Below are 18,863 nucleotides of genomic sequence, written 5' to 3' on the forward strand. Positions count from 1 at the left end.
CAGTTTTGGTTTTGTTAACAACACACGGACGGAGAGGGAGGGAGAAAGGGCGGCGGGGGGGGGGCGGGGCACGCCCAGTTTTACCTGTGGAAACGCCTCCGAATTCATCCTAGTGTATTCTGACCATGCAGGCTGAAATGAAACCTCTTGAGATGTTGCCTGGCAGGTTTCCTTCTTGCCGGCGGCCAAAAGCGTACTTTTTTTTTGGCGGCTATCAGAGCCATTGCGCTGTTTCGCTGCTTTGACCTCTAAGACTCTTGGAGCTCACAGGTTGTTGGTGAACAAACATGCCTGGAATGCGTTTATTGGTTGTCTATGCATAAGGATTTAGTTCCATGCCGACCCTGGCTATGTTTTCAGATTAGGGGGTCAACACAAGACAAAGTGTTATTATGTTTGTTGTTGTTGTTCTTCTTCTTCTTTTCTTCTTCTTCTTCTTCTTCTTCTTCTTCTTCTTCTTCTTCTTCTTCTTCTCCTTCTTCTTCTTCTTCTTCTTCTTCTTCTGTTGCTGTGAGTTCGTAAATTAACCGTTTCATCCCATTGACCAAGTAATGTGTAATATAACCGCTAAATGCAAAAGTCTAAAATAAATAAATAAATAAATAAACGTTCATACTGTCTTCGTTGATGGATTTACTCTTATATTCTTTTGTTCTGATAAATTGCAAATTCTTTCATTCACTCATTCATTCACTCATTCATGCACATCATTTTCGCCCACGGCCCCGCCCCACACTAATTTGGCGTCCAATCTGCAGAGGCCCACGCATTTTTCTTTTCTTCCTAAATTATGCGGAAAGGGTCATTTTCTTGAAATTGCTCCGTGCTAACAGATGGGGGAGCCATTGTTCAACGTGTGGCCACGTAGCTCCCCCCTCCCACCCCCCTTCTAACCTTCATCGAAGGCCACTCTTTCATAATCGAAAGAGTGCTTTTAATTAATCTTTTGGACAGAGCAACATTTTTTTGCCCCGACACTGGGGCTTTTGGGACGTGTTGATTTGCAGCTATGGTTTGGCAGTGGTGTGTCAGATGCGCATGCAACGTTTAATAAATTGTTTAAAAACGCGAAATGGAATCTCCCCCCTACACTTAGAAAATGTTGTGCCACAACGTTAAGCAATAACTTTATCAAAAAATTGTTTTTGGGGTCCCCCCCCCCTCCCCCCCCTCCCCTACTGCTTTGCACACGTATGTGTACGTGTTGTGAGCCCGGCCGCTGTAACACCCCCGCTGTGAACGGGCCCATGCTATGTAAATTTGGTGGCGCACGCATGGCGCACAAAGCCAAAGATAGAGTAACAAATCAGGAATTTCCCTCATGCCACTCCTGGGAGCGCACGCGAGGACAAAAGTTACGGATTTAAGCGCTTCTCCTTGGAGAGCAAAGGCGAAGGACTTCTCGTTTGCTCCGGACTTTTCAGGGATATTACCAACTTTAAGGCAACTTCACCGGGGGGGATCTGTGCTTTCTGTTTTGTTGTGTATTTATTTTTTATTCCCCCCCCCTCCCCACATTTTCCATCATGAACCTGAACACAGCCAGACTGTACGATGGCCTGTTCTGATGGGATAAGCGGTGCACCGCTGGAGAGCAACGTTAACCAACAATGCTGTAATTTGCAACTTTTGGTTTTTTGACTTTTTTTTTTTTTCCGGGGCTGTTCGGTTCCGGAGAGCTGTCGCTGCTTCGCCAGTGTTTTTATCGCACCGAGTTCCCAAATGACGTAGTGGTCGGCCAGAGTTTTTGGGAGGGATTTTCCTTTTTTTTTAAAATACACTTTTGTGCAAGGATTTGTTTTTGCCCTGCATATTGATCTGGATTGTTGCGCCGGAAAGTGTAAAGAAACGCAGCGGTCGTCGGAGGGGGGGGTGGGGGGGTGGGGGGGGGGAGAGAAGTGAACGTCGTCACGTTTGGAGAAGTGAAATGTGGAGCGAAAACCGCGTCTAGAAGGATGCTGCTGCTTGTACAATGGAAGTGAAGAACTCTGTTGCAGTCGTTGCGGTGCTCTGGCTTTTCGTTTGCTCCACTTTTTGCCAGGAACTCAACCCAAAAGGAAAGAATGTGTGCAAAGTGGCCGGGTAAGCATCGCAGGAAGGACCGATTCACACTCTCTGTGGCTTTAAGAGTTCCTTGTTAAGCATTTCCCCGGTTTATGGACTCATTCTCTTCTTCCAGTATGTTCCTATAGCTTGCCTGTGTGCATTGAGAAATCGGCTATCGTTATTTATATCGGGCCATTAAGAGTTGATGCAGTTAACACTCGGGATTTTGTTTGTTCTAATGAAGCTGACTGTCTGTGCAGCTGGCACTATATGCACTAAAAACGTCTCACAGCATGACCTTACGTTTGCATGCAGGCAGTCGCTCTTTAGGTACATCATTTGCCGTAATACTTGTCATTATCATCATTTTCACGTCGTTAGGTAAAAAATAATAATAATAATAATATAAAACAAAATAAAAATAAGGGTCTACATGGAGCCTAATAGGTTTCCAGCCCGCTCTACGAGGGGGCGGAGTCAGACATCCGCTAATACAGATGTGTCGGTGCTACATCTGGACAAGCAGCGTTTCCACTGCCCTGAAGAGGGCGCTTTGCCCGACAGGCGACGCCACTTGTGTGGAATCGTATTATGAAATGTGCTGTGGTAATTCTTCAGGGTTCAGACACTAAAACGGTCCAACATGCTGATGAGGACATTAAAGATGCTGACTTCAACGTTTTGCACTGATGTTTGCACCAAGTTGCTTTTTTTTTTCTTTTTTTTTTTAAAGAAGAAAACTGCGTTATGTCAATGAGTCCAACATCCACATACCTGAGGTCTCTCGTTACCATGCAGTTTTTTAAGAAATCTGGATTGGTGAAATCAACTTTTAAAGGCCCAGTGCAGCAGCCAAAGCATACTGCAAAAAAAAATGAATACCTGCATTTTTTTTTTTTTTTTTAGCATTATGTTCTCGGCCATCCCATTTGATGTCCGTAAATGTTACACAGGTCTCTTTGTTGTTGTTACTGCAGACAAACTTGTCACAAACTTGTTACAATGCATGATTAGGAATTGTGTGAACCGCACCGCATTCTGACCCAGTTTATGACCCCATGATGCTTTAAAATGTAGGTTAATAAACAAGACAGAACAAAGAGGGAAATTGATAACACATGATGCGCCTTGACAAGCACAGTGTGGATGAGGAATAGGGACAGGGAGGAGCGTGTTTTTAAAATCTCTGCCACAAACGTGCCTTCTGCAAATCGCTGGAAGATTTCTGCATCATTATGTGTTGAGCAGTTTTATTTGACGTCTTGGGAGGACAACGCCACCCGGCCAACACGGTTGATTTTGTCGATTTTGGGCTTCTCGGCACACAGAGTAGCACACATTAATCCCCATTTTAAAATAACAAAAAATGTTATTGTGCTTCCAAAACAAATAAAGTCAAGCAAAACTTGGACCTCTGATGTCTGCCGTGTGCCTCCATCGGCTCCCTGCTCATTGGCTGAAGGCAGGCTGCCGCCTTCAAACACGCCGTAGAGGAAGCCGATGTGTTGCAGAGGCCCTTCAGAGGTTACGGGCGTGGGAGGAAGAGTAGACGCATCCGTAACTTTTGCTGACGAGGCAGAACATCCCGCCCGATTCCGAATATTCGCATTCCTCTCCCCCTTCTCCCATTGGAAATGTCTAACGAGGCTATTTTTATTTCCTATGCAAATTCACGGAGCACCGGTGAGAGCTGTGTGTGCATCAGCACGTGTCATCAAACCTCTCGTATCCCTCCCCAGCGGACGCCTCGTCATTAAGGCCATGTGATCAAAGAGTCACCGGTCGTAGTGTGGGGATGCTGCAGCTTGTGTTTGTTTTTTTTTATTGAATTGCCGGGCGGCCTCCTCTCACTGCCCTCCCATCCTCAAGCTCATAACTTTTTATCCCCTCTTTCCCCCCACACTCCCTCTCAGATCACCCGGATTGGTGTGCTGTGGCGGATGGGCACAGCTTGGGAATGAATGCCTGACACGTACGTACCCGAGCGCTGACACTCACCCGCCACGCGTCTCCTTGTGCAACGGCTAATGTTGCCCGTTCCCCTTCACCGCAACAGCTCTCTGCGAGGGGAACTTCACCTGCAAGGAAAACGAAGTGTGTGTCAGGCCCAACGAATGTCGCTGCCGCCACGGATACTTCGGAGCGAGCTGCAACACCAGTAAGAGTTTGATTTGCCACCGAAACTTTTATTTTGGCTTTGTGGTTTGAAGCAAATTGTAGAATCTTCATGCAGCCATGTTTGCTTTCAAGGTCTCCTATTATAAAAAAACAAAACAAAACAAAAAACACTTTGCAGATGTTTTCCTGCCAGTAATGGAGTTGTTTTGCGTACAGTTTTATTCACATTTTTGTGGGAGTGTCTCGAAAAGGCAATGAAGAAAACAAATTGCTGGATGATGAATTGACACTTGAGGTAGTTCTAGGCACATCTAAAATGTGCATAATAAGGGACCTTCATCATTTATTAACATGATGTAGCTAAGTGACTTCTTGCCTCTTGTGTCTGTTGTCTGCTGGCTCAGTTTGGCTCCGATGAGGAATGGGTACGACCCGAAACCTTTCTGCTTTTTTCACAGTACTTGTGTTTTAAGAAGAATTTCACCTTAACTGGTAACTCCCTGATCTATTTTCAACAGAGTGCCCTGCCCAGTTTTGGGGCCCCGACTGCAAAGGGAAATGCAACTGTCACCCAAATGGCCAGTGTGATGACTTGACCGGCGAGTGCACCTGCAACCACAACCGCTGGGGACCCAACTGCGAGAACGCCTGCCTGTGTCAGAAGGGCAAGTGCGACCAGGACACGGGCAAATGCACGTGCCACCCGGGCTTCTGGGGGCCGCAGTGCAACAACAACTGCTACTGCAGCCTCAACTCCGTGTGCGACCCCACGTCGGGGCGGTGCATCTGCAACCCCGGCTGGACGGGGAGGAACTGCGCCATGCAGTGCAACTGCAACAACTCTCCTTGTGACCAGTTCACGAGACGCTGCCAGTGCCGGGAAAGGCTGTGGGGTCAGCGCTGTGAGCAGTACTGCCAGTGCATCCACGGGAAGTGCAACCAGGCGGACGGCTCGTGCACCTGCACGCCCGGGTACCGAGGGAAGTTCTGCAGGGAGCCGTGCCCCGCCGGCTTCTACGGTCAAAACTGCAGGAACAGGTGCGACAAAAGAAGGAAATAAAACCCTGCGGAGAGCTAACGTAGCATTTTAATGGAGGGCGTGGGCGTATGCACATGTCTTGGCAGGTGCACAGTGTTCACTTCCCACCTTTAAGATCCATCGGAAGGAGATGTTTTTCATTTGAGATTAGATTCAAGATGTTCCAGCGAAGGATATTCCAAAAATATGTTAAGTACTTGCTTAATGGATAGGAAAAAAATGGAGAAGTTTCAAATTACCTCGGAGTCATCTGCCTCAGCATAAAAAAAGCAATTCAAGTTAAGTGTTCCACCTTCCGTGAATTGTGTTGTTAACAGCAGTAGAAAGCAGGAAGAAGATTCTTCCTCAAAATGTGTGTGACTCATTTGCAGGGTCCCACAACAATTTAAAATCCATTTCACTCCATTTACATGAAAATGCTCTGTTTGCTTTGATGATGGTATTTTTGCCCATTTATTTTTTTTCTCCCTCTCTGTCGGCCTGGTTTTTGATTGGACGATCCAAGGTGCGGCCACTGCAAGGGCCAGCAGCCTTGCAAGGTGACGGAGGGCCGTTGCATCACCTGCGAGCGAGGCTGGAACGGGACGCGGTGTGACCAGCACTGCTCCAAAGGTTTCTTCGGAGACAACTGCCAAGAGGCGTGTCCCGTCTGCAAAGACGGACACCACTGCGACCCCGTGCTCGGCAAGTGCTCTCACTGTAACCCCGGCTGGATCGGAGACAGGTGAGACAGTTCATGCCGTGCTGTTTGTTCAGAGCGTTCCCCTCCCCCGCCTCCACTACCTTCCTTTTAATATAACACATTCTCACAGCACCTTTTAACTAGTAGCCGATGTAATAACGTTTGCCGCCAGCGGTGACAATGACTGTAATCAGGACATTCCTTTTGTGTGCGGTAGGTGCGAGGTGCGCTGCCCCAACGGTACTTACGGCGAAAACTGCGAGAACAACTGCAGCCACTGTTTCAACGGCATCTGTCACGTTGTCACCGGGGAGTGCCTGTGCGACCCGGGCTTCCATGGCGCCTAGTAAGTCTCGGGGCACCTCATAAGTATGAGTGGGACACACTGGCAAACAACACTCCGCTCGTGTTTTTTCAAGACGCTGTCGAAGGACTCGACTGCAAAACGCATGAATGGGCCGATTTCAAATGTGTTCTCTTCTCTGTGTTCAAGCTGCAATAGGACCTGTCTGCCAGGCCAGTACGGAGTGAACTGCAACCAAACCTGCTCGTGTCATGATAAAAACTGCGATCCAGTGTCTGGGGCCTGCTACCTCCGTAAGAAAATCCTTCTCTCTCTCTCCTTTGATTGGTTCAGTGAAGCCGTTGGCTCAAACTCTTTGAAAAACTGTTTTTGTAACTGTGTGAACAGCAGTTGTCAGAGACCATTAGCTGGCCGATAATATACCTCCAAGTGACCCAAAAACTGTTGTTTTGCACTCGTACTGCACGCACAGAAAGAATTATAACCCAGTGGGCTGTTTGTCCAAAAAGCCAGATGCTGCTAGTGCTGCGTGTGTGTGTGTGTGTGTGTGTGCGTGAATGTGTGTGTGTGCGTGTGTGCGCTGAGTGTCTAATAGTTGGCTGTACACACAGAGTACAAACAAACACGTCTTTTCAGGTCAGCGTGTGTAGTGGGAGAGTTAACTTAGGAGGGCCTTGATAGTGTTTCCAGACCCAGACCAGTGTCCTTTTAATGGCTGTGTGTGTTGGCTCTGTCCCCGTCGGACCGGAGAGAGTCAGCCAAGGGGAGGCAGGAAGAGCGAGCGAGGGAGCAAAAGAGGGTAGAAGAAAATATACGGGGGGGGAGTCAGCATCAAGGGAAATTTAAGAGCCCAAAAACCGATGCTGGGGGGATTCTAAGACTGGGAGAATGACATTAAAGAGCAAAATAACATGACTGACCATTAACTGATAAAACTGTGACGCACATCCATTTAGGTCAAGAGCCTATAGAAGACATTTTGAAAAAGATTGGCAAAAGTTTGAAAACAGCTGTTTGGACAATCTACTTTCCATCTCATAATCCTGGTTTGTTAATGCCGGTTTTAGCAAGGATGCTAAATCTTTAGCCTTCTACTGGTAGTGAGTGCGTAACATTAGCTCCACCCACAGGCTAGCGTTCAACTGAACTCTTGCAAAGGCCAGTTGGGTGTAAAGAGGAAAACTTTTATGCCAAGATAATCCCTCAGCACTGTCCTCTGCGCTTCTCCTCATGTGAAAATAGCCTCCAGTGCTGATATCAGCGTCCACCACGCTAATCTTTTAGCAGCAGCCTCATTTGACAACATGTTAGAAACTTCTTTGTCCCAATGGTCCTGTAGTCTTAACCAAACCCATCCTGCACCAGCCGCCTTTTTATTCGAGATCATCCGAGCCGAATGTTTATCGAATTTGTGGAAAATACAGATCAACTGAAAATGCTGTTTTATCGAGGGACGAGTTGTAGACACCGCAGAGTTACAGAGCTGACGCGCAAGGTCACGGGTGGCAGACTGAGAACATATTTTGCTTTTATTTATTTACTTATCTATTTTGAAGGCCATCCCCAAACACAGTAAGAAATATCGCAGGCAGGCAAAATGAAGCGGCAGCATCGGGAGGGTCAACGGTACCCTGAGTCGCCATCTTTTAACTCGCTCCCTCACAAACTGCTTCCATCCTTCATCCGGCTGTAAGCACAGCCTCAATGACAACATGCCACCGTCTGTCCACACGGCCATCCGTCTCGGGCCTGTGTGACAGCGCAGCGGCAGGGCGCCTCATCCAGCGAGCCCTTAACTAATGGCCTGCCTCTCCTCTCATGTCATCCGTCCCTGCTAAATACTGTCCAGACTTCTTCTTCCCCGTTTTTTTTTTTTTTTTTTTTTTTTTTTTTTTTGTTAAGCGCTGATAATGAATCAGCGATAAGTTACGGTGACGGGGGAAGGTGGGGGCCGGTTGGGGCGGGAAGGGAAAGGTTGGGGGGAGTTTATGAGGGGAGGAAGCCGGTGACAGGAAATTATCAACAAAAGGGTAAGTGGTGGCCTGTCTGGAGGGAGATGAGATTAATGGAGAATAATTTGTGCTGCACTGCGGGCCGCGGCCATCTCATTTCCTCAGAGACATCGAGCGGTGACTGAGAATCAATCGTTAACGCTGCGCTCTGTCTTTATTATCGGAGCTACTCATCACGCCAATGAAGATGAAAAAAAAAATGGAAAAAAAAAAAACGTTAGCCGCCCGACACGCTAGGTTCGCTGTTAGCGCGGCGGCCAATGTGGCGCACCCACAAAATTCCGTGCGTCTCGTCTTTCAGAGCCCAACCAGCGGATGGGTGTGATCGCGGCAGGAACCCTGGTCTCCTTCTTGCTGATCGTCCTGCTCTCGCTGCTGTGCTGCTGCTGCCTCTGCCGACACAAAGACGACCACAAGTGAGTGACAGACGGGCGGCCGGGTGTCCTTTCACCTCCGGCGCCCATCTAGAGGCTCGTGAAAACAGAGAAATCCACTTCTGGGGACGTTAAATGAATAGTAATAATAATAATAAAAGACATGAATTGAATTTCCAGTGATTTAAATGCATTTATTACTGTGTGATTAGCAATCTGAGCAGCCCTCACGGAGAGCCGGGCCTCTCACTGAGGGCTCCTGAGGGCTCCTCAGATTGCTTCTTTTTTTTTTTTTTTTTTTTTTGACGATTCATTTGGATTTCCAATGGCGTCATCCCCTTTTCAATCCCGCTCTACCAACAGCAAAAAGGCCAAGCGGATCCTGTGTGGACGATTCAGCAGAATCAGCACGAAACTCCCCCGTATTCCACTGAGGCGACAGAAACTGCCCAAAGTAGTTGGTAAGTTCCCAGACCCGCACTGCGCCGTCTCCTATCTTATGTAACGGTCGTCTCTGATGTAAAGCACAACCCAAGTGTCCCCCCCCCCCGCCCGAGCTCTCGACGCTTGCGTCTGTCCTGTGGACGTTTGGATTGAGCTGCGACAGAGGGCCCGACGCTGTCCATCTGTGTTTGTTTTTCTTTGCCCATTTTGTATCTTCACGCTGCGGCGGCGGCGGCGGGGACAGTGTCAGTCATCGGTGTCAGTCAGTGCGCGGCTACCTTCACCTCCCTCCGAGATGATGAACAGGGTTGAAAAGTGTACGGCGGCTGCCAGGCGAGTGTGGGCTTTCATTTGAAAGGAATGCACTGGTTTTAGAGCCCCTTATTATTCTTGGCACCCTGAAATGCCATGTGTTCATATTATTACAACCCCTAAACTACTTCTTTTTTTTGTGTGTGTGTGTGTCGCCCCCCCCCATTTTCTTTCCACCGTTTTTCTCCAAGAGTTTTTTTTTCCCTCCCCACCTCGGGACCGTGGAGGAGGCAGTGTTATTAAAAGAAGGCCGGTGGCTATCGGGGAGGGGGGGGTCGCGATGAGTGATGCGCTATCAAAGGCTGCACTGTTTTGGGTGGCTGCTGCGGCTCTGCAGAGGTCTCGTGGTCTGCAGGAGATCCGTCTCTGACCCTCCAACCCCCACTGCTTTTTTCTGCTTGTTTGTTTATTGTTGTTTTAATTGCAGACACTGGATATTATTTGATGAGGCGCTGAAACATGTAGTTTGTTTTAATTATTCCAGATGATTTGATGAACGATTGCTGTTTCTGAAGGAGAAGGCGAACTACACACCCTGCATGTCTCTGTCAGTCAGAAAGGCAAAGTGACTTATTAATGGTTCCTAAACTCTATATGTGGCTGACGCTGGCTGATGCCTGATGGTGGTGTCAATATTTAAAGAGCAGACTGGCCAATAGCTGATATATAATGCTGTTGGTGGTGGCTTCAATATCACAATTTAGTAATAAATGAAATTGTACTAACCGAAAACTGAAAAAGTGAGCCCAAATATTATCTATCGAGCACATTCAGAACAAGGAATATTCTGTATAAAATACACAGGTTCTCTAGAATGCCTGAATGTAAATTCTCTTTGATAGAGTGATGTGCCTGAGATCATGGGAATCATGAGTGTCGTTTCCTTTAAGACCAGCGTCTATGAATTTAAAACACACTGTTCACAGTCTCGTTGACGCTCAAAGGACTTTCAAACAGGGCATGAACATGATGTGACCTTCAGAGAACCATCAACTGGCCACAAGTTTGGTTCTCTCACTTTGCTTCGGTGTCTGCGCGGTGCGGAAACTCGATACTAAAGTTGGCGTTGCTGTGAAATGGAGGTAACGCACGATGACCTAGGGGACGAAATTGATGTCATGGTATCATGTTCTAAGAAAAATTTTGGACTTTTCAACCAGACTACCTCAAACCTATTTTGAGGCATCCTTCCTGGTTTGTCCTATCCAAATTGTTAACTACTCTGCTTCCTGTTGGTCTACCCACAGAAGTGTGGTCTGCTAACATTTAGCAACGATGAACACACACACACACACACACACACACACACACACACACACACACACACACACACACACACACACACACACACACATTCCAGAGGGGGGCCCATTGGGGTTGGAAACAGGAAGTGGTCAAATTTTACCCCAGCCAGTGTCAGAACTGTGATTTATCCACACCAGGGTCAGTTGCAGCAGATGTAGCAATTCAAAATTTAGAAGAACTAAAAGAGGAAGACGAAAAGACGTGGGTGTCAGTCAAGAAACAAAATGACTCCGTTAGCATTGTCAGCATATTCGAGCTGACCATCTTCACAAACACGTATGCACCTCATGGACACGAGAGGGTGTTTTGTGCTTTCTTTCGGGATATTTATCATCCACTGTGATCTCTTAGCTCCAGTCTTCAGATTTATAGATACAGTATATCTACATTCCTTGCACTGGTTTTGTCTGACTGATCTCGTAACTTGGGCCAGAACTAAAACTCTGCTTTACAGCTTTATTTATTCTGAGAGAGTTGGCTTGGAGGGGAAGCCGCAATCAACTCTACATTCATTTGATTAGATTTAGGGTTTCCCTCAAAGAACATTTGCACTTCTTTCACAGGTTTCATAGAGTTTTTATTAAGATTTAAAAGGGGGAAACAGCTGTTTGAGTTTAGGTCAAGACCAACAGGCCCTTACGTCTTCTTTAAATAACCTTCATGACGATTGGTCTCCCATCCACAACCCGTTTTGTTCTCTACGTGATTCATTCCTATTATTGAGGTTGTGTGGCCCACTTTCAACAGCTGGCCCGGGCCGTTTGCAACATCTTGTCTGCAGTAGCTTTCAAGCCAACACATTATCCCTGCTGCCATTTTTTCTAACACATCCCCCCACCGAGCAGCTGCGGTGGTGGGGCTCTGCAGCTGGGACGTGTCAATAATGCCCCGTTGTATGCCGGCTTCCTTGTATGGAGGCGACCACGGCGGCGTTCACTCCGCACAACAATTTGTCCAACCGGACCCGCAGTCTGCAGGGATCAGTTTTGAAGAGCAACAGTTGTTCCAAGCTGCATACGAGACGCCCATATGTTAGTTTGTTGACTGGCTCAACTGAAGTCTCTGCATAGGTTAGCTGCTCTGCATTCTTCAGTCACCCAGTGTCATGCTGCTACTGCTGCTGCTCCTGCAACACACTGGGCGCCCTTACAAATGGATGCAGCCTGCCTGAGTCATCTATTATTTATTAATTCCACTAAACACTGCCTTGTGTTAGTTGAAGTTAGCTGCACCGCATAATATTACATCTTGACACCGAGGGCAACAGCGCAATGCAAACTGTTTCATGACTATATTTTAATTTCAAAAAACAACTCCAGATTAAGTGAAGGTACAATGCCCCAAGCTTAAAGGCAGGGTGCGCTGAAAAGATTAATTTGCTGCTCACCCTTTTGTCGTATGGTGACATTTTCTGTTCCACATGACCATTCATGAGTTTCGAGGGAAGCGCTTTTCTTCATCGGGGAAAGCTGCCCAAATGTAACATGTTTGTACTTCACATGTCTACTTAAAAAAAAAAAAAAAACCCGCACACATGGCCAAAAGACACAGCAGCCTCCCGAACAGCAGCAACGCTTCCCTGGAGCCTGTGATTATGGCAAGTTTGAGCAGCAAACAAACTAACTTGCAGTCCTTACAAGAGCCTTGTGAATGTAGGCTACTGTCTTGGAGGCTACGTGGACATTTTGGCTAAAAACAGAGCGCTAGGACTGCATTTCGAGACAAATTGGGCTGCCGAGTCTTCCAGACACTTGAATGACACCGCGCAAGTAGGATAGAGACACGTACTTGGCCACAGTCGGCCTCCATTATGTGGAATTATTTTCCTCTGTGAAACTCAAGTTATGTCTGCTAAAAAGTGTCATAAAAGCTTCCAAAACCAGTTGTGGGTGGAACGGTTGAATGCAATAAGCACATTGAGATGAAGACACGATAAGAATTTTAAGTGAAAGCTGTGAAAAGCACTGCATAATAAGCTTTACATTTTACAACGTGCCAAATGCAGCTTATCATTTGGACTCCATTTAATTCCTTAGAAACCGTGTTATAAAAAATGAAAACCTCATATCATTTTTTTTTTTTTATATGTATATTAAGAAGTATCTCAGTTCATCATGAGTCAACAAGAATCACTTGAGCAAATTCAAAGAATTTTTGGGGGGAACTTTATACTTTTATGATAGATAAAATACATAGTCTAAGGGTGAATTCCAATTCCTCCCTTAACCCTCAATCTCAACCCTCAATCTCAAAAATGCGTGCTCCCGCGAGGTGCACATGCTGTCCCGATTCTAAGAACGTCAAGTTGAGGGACGAGTTTAAGGGCTGTATCGCCCTCAATATTGAGATTCTCCGGCACCACCCTTGGCAGTAAGGGCTACCCAGAAGGCATTGCGTATTTTCGCCAAGACATCTTCGAAAAAGATCGCGATGTAAAAGCGAGCTACAAATGGAAGTATTTTCTTAGTTAATAAAGATATAAATATTACGAAACCATTTTATTGTCTTAGTTTAAGACTTTTTTATGGATTATTGACATTGTTGTTGCGTAACATTTTTTTTTTTACTTTACGAGGTTTGTCAACCGGACCGGCGGTGCCGGCTTCACGTTACTTGTGTACCTCGTTGTGAAGCGAAGGAGGACTTCTTCCTTTTTCGCCGTCTTTCACTTTTTCTCCTTCTTCTTCGTCGTTGTCGTCTTCTTGACAGACTGGACGTAGCTTGGGCGTAAGGCCGCCCCCCACAGTCTGAAGACGTAACTGCACTTAAGGGGTGTCCCATTTCTAAGCCCTTACACTTATTTTTGAGGGTCAAGATTGAGGGCCAAAGATTGAGGGTTAAGGGCGAGGGTTGAGATTGAGGAGTTAAGGGAGGAATTGGCCCAATGTCTGCCTTTTCTTGACTTTTCACTTTTTGGCATCACATCGACTTTAAAGAAAAAGAAAAAAAAAACTTCTTAAACATGAAGAAAGTCCTTCTCATAATGTTGAAATCCAACGGAATATCAATGAAACCCCGTTTTCCCACACAGACTTATCAGAACCTCAACTTGCTCTGCAGGTCTTCGGCGCTTGCAAGAGTGAGTGAGAACAGACTGTTGTTCTTGTAAGATGGTATAGTGCCCTCCTGTTGACCTCTTGGTTTTTGCCGTTTGTTTTTCTCTCCCCAGTAGCCCACCACGACCCAGAGAACACCTTCAACTGCAGCTTCATCGAGCCGCCCTCTGTGGCCGAGCAGCCCTCCCCCTCATCCTGGTCGTCCCAGGAGTCCTTCTCCTCCTTCGAGAGCAGAGACGAAGGGCCAGTCTACTGTGTGCCTAATGATGGTGAGTCATCGCAAGAGTAAATTAACCGTTTGGCTATCTGGAATCTTGTAGAGATAAACTGTTTCAGCATATGATCTCAAAAGATTATACGCTAGTCATTAGGTGACTCCGCTGGATGAAATCTTGCCCAAAGCTGTTTTTTGGTCTTTATCATATGCCACCAATCAGGGCACAAGCTTGTCTTGGAGAACAAGAAGTACAAACAGGAAATGGAACGGTCAAGTCAGCAGATGGCCCAGATCCAAACAGTGACTCACCCCCTAACTTTAGTGGAACACACCCATTCCATGGGTTGCTAATCTGGACATCTGATGGTGCAAGTGGATAGTTTGTTTTTTGGAAGCCTGTGGCAACACATATCCTCAAATACTCATTTAGTCATCTATTTAGCTCCTTACACGTGGAATACAAAGTATCTGAAAGTATTGGAACTTTTTCTTGATTCAAAATGAAAAAAGCAATTGTGTGTATTTCCTCGATTTGACTCGAGCTGCATTTGTGATGTTTTGATTATATGATTTGTAACATGGTAATTAGTCCAGGTACATTGTCACATATTTACCATGTTACTTTACAATTTTACCCTACAGAACAACCTAGAATCAGCAACTGTGGCAAAAATTGGCTTTTTTATAGCCATAAATGTTTATTTTCACTCTGTTTTTTATGTGGATAACTCACTTACTTTAATGTGACATGCAATTCATGCATATCATTGTAGATGAGTGTGCTGTAAAGTAAATGTACTGCACTAAAGTGCAGTAAAAAATGTTGGCCACAGTTAAAATCTTCCAAAAAGTAGTTGCTTTGCTCTGTGGAGTTGGTCAAAAATGAAATTGCTTGAAAGACAAAAAACCTCTGCAAACATGAGATGTAACCATCAAGAGATGTTCTTGATGTAACATTATGTGTCAATGATCCACAGAATCTTTGAACGAAAACAAAGAGAAGCACAGTCCCAGCCCAACAACAATGAGGCCAGAAGCTGTCCTTAGTGAAGATGACGCCGGGGAGTACACGTCCTTGAAGGACACCAGCATCAACAAACCAGAAGGAAGTGAGCAGCCCCTCCTCAAATCCTCAGACAGCGAAGGTTCCACCAGTGGTTCCGAGTCCACGACAGTTGGCCTCTATGCCCGCATTGCACGTCTCGCCAAGCAGTCGAAAGAGGACGATGTCATCAGCAAAGATGCAGACGGTACTTTTGCTCAAGATGCTAAGCGCAATGGAAAACCACCACCTTCACCTGGCAAGCCCAAACCACGCCCGCCAGACCCGTCCACCAAGCCCAAGGTGTCTTGGATACATGGGAATATTGCAGGTCCTCCCCAGCAGGAGCAGCAAGGGGGGATAAAGTCGCTCGCCATGCAAAAGGAGAAGAAGAGGAGCTCCAGCGATGGCTCGGCCAAGAGTGAGGAGCGGCAGAGAATGAAAGACAAGAGTTGCGAGCAGCAGAAGAGGGCGGACGGAAGGGAGGAAGATGACAATGGCTCCCCCGGCAAACACAAAACCCCGCGAGATAAGAAGTCTGGAGAGGAGAAGAGCAGCCCCAGTCACATGGATCACATAAACGGCGTGGTCCAGAATGCCCTCAAGAAGATAAGCAACTTCCACAGTTCCTCATCTGAGAAAAAGAGTGCCGAGAGTCCAAAGGAGACCCCAAAGGAGCCCCCAAAGAGTCCGAAGGTCATCCACCCTCACATGAACTCTGAAGCTGCCACGCTCCTGGCTGCTCAGCTCAAGGAGAAAACCCAAAGCATTAACAGGAACGAGGGAACGGGTCTGACCAAAACCAACGGCCTCTCCACACCAAAAGGAAATCGCGAGAAGCCAACACCGCCGCAGAAATCCAGAAGGACGCCCTCCGGTGGACTGAGCCAGCAGGGCTCCTCCAAGCCGCTGCTGCCTACCTCAACCAGCCTTCACAAGATGGTGGCACCCGTCACAGCCGACCTAGTGGCCCCTGATGTCAAGAGCCCGGAGAAGCAGGACTTGAACGGCTCGAAGGCGGAGGACCCAAAGGTGGACCCTACGCCAAAGAAGACTCCCATTAAAAAGCCTCCCAGGAAGAAAGGCAAGGAGTTGGAAACATCTGAGAGTAAAACTCCCCAGCAAAAGACAGCCATTATGCCACCGCAGGTAGTGAAATAAGTCAAGACAAATGGCCAAAAAAAAAAGACTTGAATGGATTTGTTGAACGATAAATCGTTTTTTTGGAGAGAAAAAAAAACTTCGTAATTTTTTCCGTGACTGACTTCCAGGACCAGTTGAACAATAAAAACATTTGGAGAATGAAGATTATTCATGTGGTAAGTTGTATATTAGAATGACCTATACGCCATTGTATTTCCTTTCAGTCATTATTTTTCATGTAACGACTATGTATCAATCTTACACCACAACCTGTGGCTCAGCAGGACACAACTGTGAGAACGGTGGTGCAAAGACAAAACCCATAAATCATTCATCTCGCTTCTTTTGCAGTACGTCCACCACTATATTTATATACCATGGACTTAAGTTGCTTTCTTTTTTAATTCACTTTGCGGATGTTGGAGAAATGTGTATGTACATTCATCAAAGTACTTGAGGTACTAAAAACAAGAACAAAAAGAAACAAATCCTCTGAGGATTGAATGCATTGTTGTTGTTTTCAGGTTTTATCCCATTGTGAAAATGATCAACATACAGTTCTGGAAGCTATAAGACAATCACAAGGGTTGCTTTTGTACTTTCTTTTGAAGATGAAGGTTAATTTAATCATACTAAAGCTCCACCACTCTCCATAAATATAAACATTATCCCACAACAGAAAGGGTAAGAAAGCACCTTATAGTTTCTACCATCTGTTTAGCTTTGGATTCAAGTTTTGAGTTTCGAAGTTACATCACCCAAAGTTTTCACTCTATTAACTGTGACGCCGTACAGTCAGCATGTTTGATCCTCAGAAATCACTTGCTGAGCTTCATCGTCGGTTTGCCTCTCAAGACTTCGTACAAAAAGATTGATGTTCATTGCAGTGTATTTTTTTTTTGTTGTTGAAACTATTTCTAAATCTGCATTATTATTTTGCCAGCAAAAAGCAGCAGCTTCAAACCTTGTTGAAACCCTTGTCAACACCGAAAGAACACGCTCGGCTGGTACTGTGCATCAGCATAACCTCTAAGTCAAAGAATTTGCTGGGGAAACATGTCCCTAATACTGTATGTCATCACTTTGAGCTGACTTAAAAATAGTGCGGAAAATACAGTTTCAATAAAAGTGAACCAGTAAATGGTTGCGTGATGACACACTGAATATATTGAACATTATTATTTGCAGTCCCAACAGCTTATATTGAGATGACTGTCGTGTGGGTCGTTTTTCTGAACTTTTAGTTATGTTAAAAAAAAAAAAAAATAGGTCATCATCTCCCCACAAGCTATTCTTATGTCACATGAATGTGTTTATGCTAAAGGGCCCTTGTGAGAAAAATAAACAATTTTCTCATCACAGAGCTCAAAAATCTTAAAATAAGCTCCTTGTATGACAATCCCGTAAGACTGTAGTTTGGAATGGTACTGTGCCTTTGTAATAATGTGCCTCAGCCGTGGTTCTGAACAATCCAATGTTTGCCCTGTCACCGTTATCAGCTTTCATTTTGACTAAAGTCGGCTACATGATGCTATTTTGGGCAGCACCAGACAAAAGACAACAGTTTTAGAAGAATGCATTTCCACAAGCAGGCAGCAAGCCAGTGATGGGAAGTTAAGTATATAGGAGTCACTCAGCAAAGAAAATCAGGTTGTTGCGCCGTGGTTTGTTCTCTTCATTGCAGCTAGCGAGCTAGCGGTAGCAGTGGCGAGTCAGTGAACGGGTTAGAGACGAGGGCTCATAATTCACCAGTCAGTAAAATAACTTGATTTCTACTTGATTTATTCAGGATTTGCACCAGAGTACAAGTTTATTGCGTTCATGTCACACAGCGTAGCTTGCTGTGAACTTTTTTACAATTGTAAAAGTGCACATGATGCAGCCGACCAAGAGAAGTAAACCAAGAGTGCGATGAGACAGTTTTACTGTACTAGTTCTGTCTGAAATTAGAAAGCTTTTTTTTGTTGTTGTTCATGTTGCCAGTCAATAGCTACATAAACTTCAAGTCATGAATCACAGACATACGTGGCAATTGCAGGAATAGTTAGAGCTAATTTGAAGGTTGTCTTGGTTTCAAGTGTTTCAAGGTACAAATTATTTTTTCTGTTTGTTTTTTTTTTAATTTCTCTTTTATACACTGTGTACTTGTTATTATCCTTGTAAGCTGTGCTTATATGAAATTTTTGTTTTTCTCTTTTCTTCGGTGTCAATGAACTGGCTTTCATTCTTATATGTTTTTTTTTTTTTTTTGTCTGTTTGTTTCTCCTTTTTCGTTCTGTGGCTTATTTTTGACTCTGAAACAAACAAGCGGTCCCCAAAGTTTACATTGGCTTTGTAATTGTTCTCTGTCGACGTTATTGTTTGTGTAAAACTTAACTGCATGACGCAGAGTGTAATTATATGGCATTAATAGCTGCACAGGAGATCTGTAATCTTCACGCCCCACGTCCCGAGCGTCCTCCCATAAAACATGAGCTCCTGCGGACAGGATTCCACGACTGTGATGCCACTGTTTGACAACTGCAATATCCTAACGCCATGACTTTGTCTAACGAAGGAGAGTCCATTTTATTTGACTGGCCCGTGCCTGATGACTTTTAACTAGGTTGAAAGAAGGGCCTAAAAAAGAAGATAGACTGCAAAAACCATTTGCAGTTTTTAAAGTGTATTACATTTCTGTGGTTTGTTTTATTGCATCTTTGATTTGTGTATGATCTTTCAGTCAGTGTTCCCATATTTACTACTCTGGAATAAAAAGCAAAACATGTA

General features: G+C 45.4%; 1 protein-coding gene across 1 annotated transcript; it reads left to right on the plus strand.

Moving 5' to 3' along the window:
- Positions 1–1,503: 1,503 nt before the first annotated feature.
- On the plus strand, positions 1,504–18,863 carry scarf2 (scavenger receptor class F, member 2). The gene is made up of 11 exons (XM_076025727.1): positions 1,504–2,082; positions 3,960–4,018; positions 4,103–4,204; positions 4,683–5,202; positions 5,709–5,927; positions 6,103–6,231; positions 6,379–6,482; positions 8,503–8,617; positions 8,939–9,036; positions 13,806–13,961; positions 14,887–18,863. Exons 1-11 carry the CDS (start codon positions 1,973–1,975, stop codon positions 16,110–16,112), a joined length of 2,838 nt encoding a protein of 945 aa, XP_075881842.1. The 5' UTR covers positions 1,504–1,972; the 3' UTR covers positions 16,113–18,863.

This window comes from Nelusetta ayraudi, unplaced genomic scaffold (assembly GCF_046127955.1).
Source record: "Nelusetta ayraudi isolate G7.1 ecotype Tasmania unplaced genomic scaffold, CSIRO-AGI_Nayr_v1 ptg000018l, whole genome shotgun sequence".
In the NCBI taxonomy this organism is placed as follows: Eukaryota; Metazoa; Chordata; class Actinopteri; order Tetraodontiformes; family Monacanthidae; genus Nelusetta; species Nelusetta ayraudi.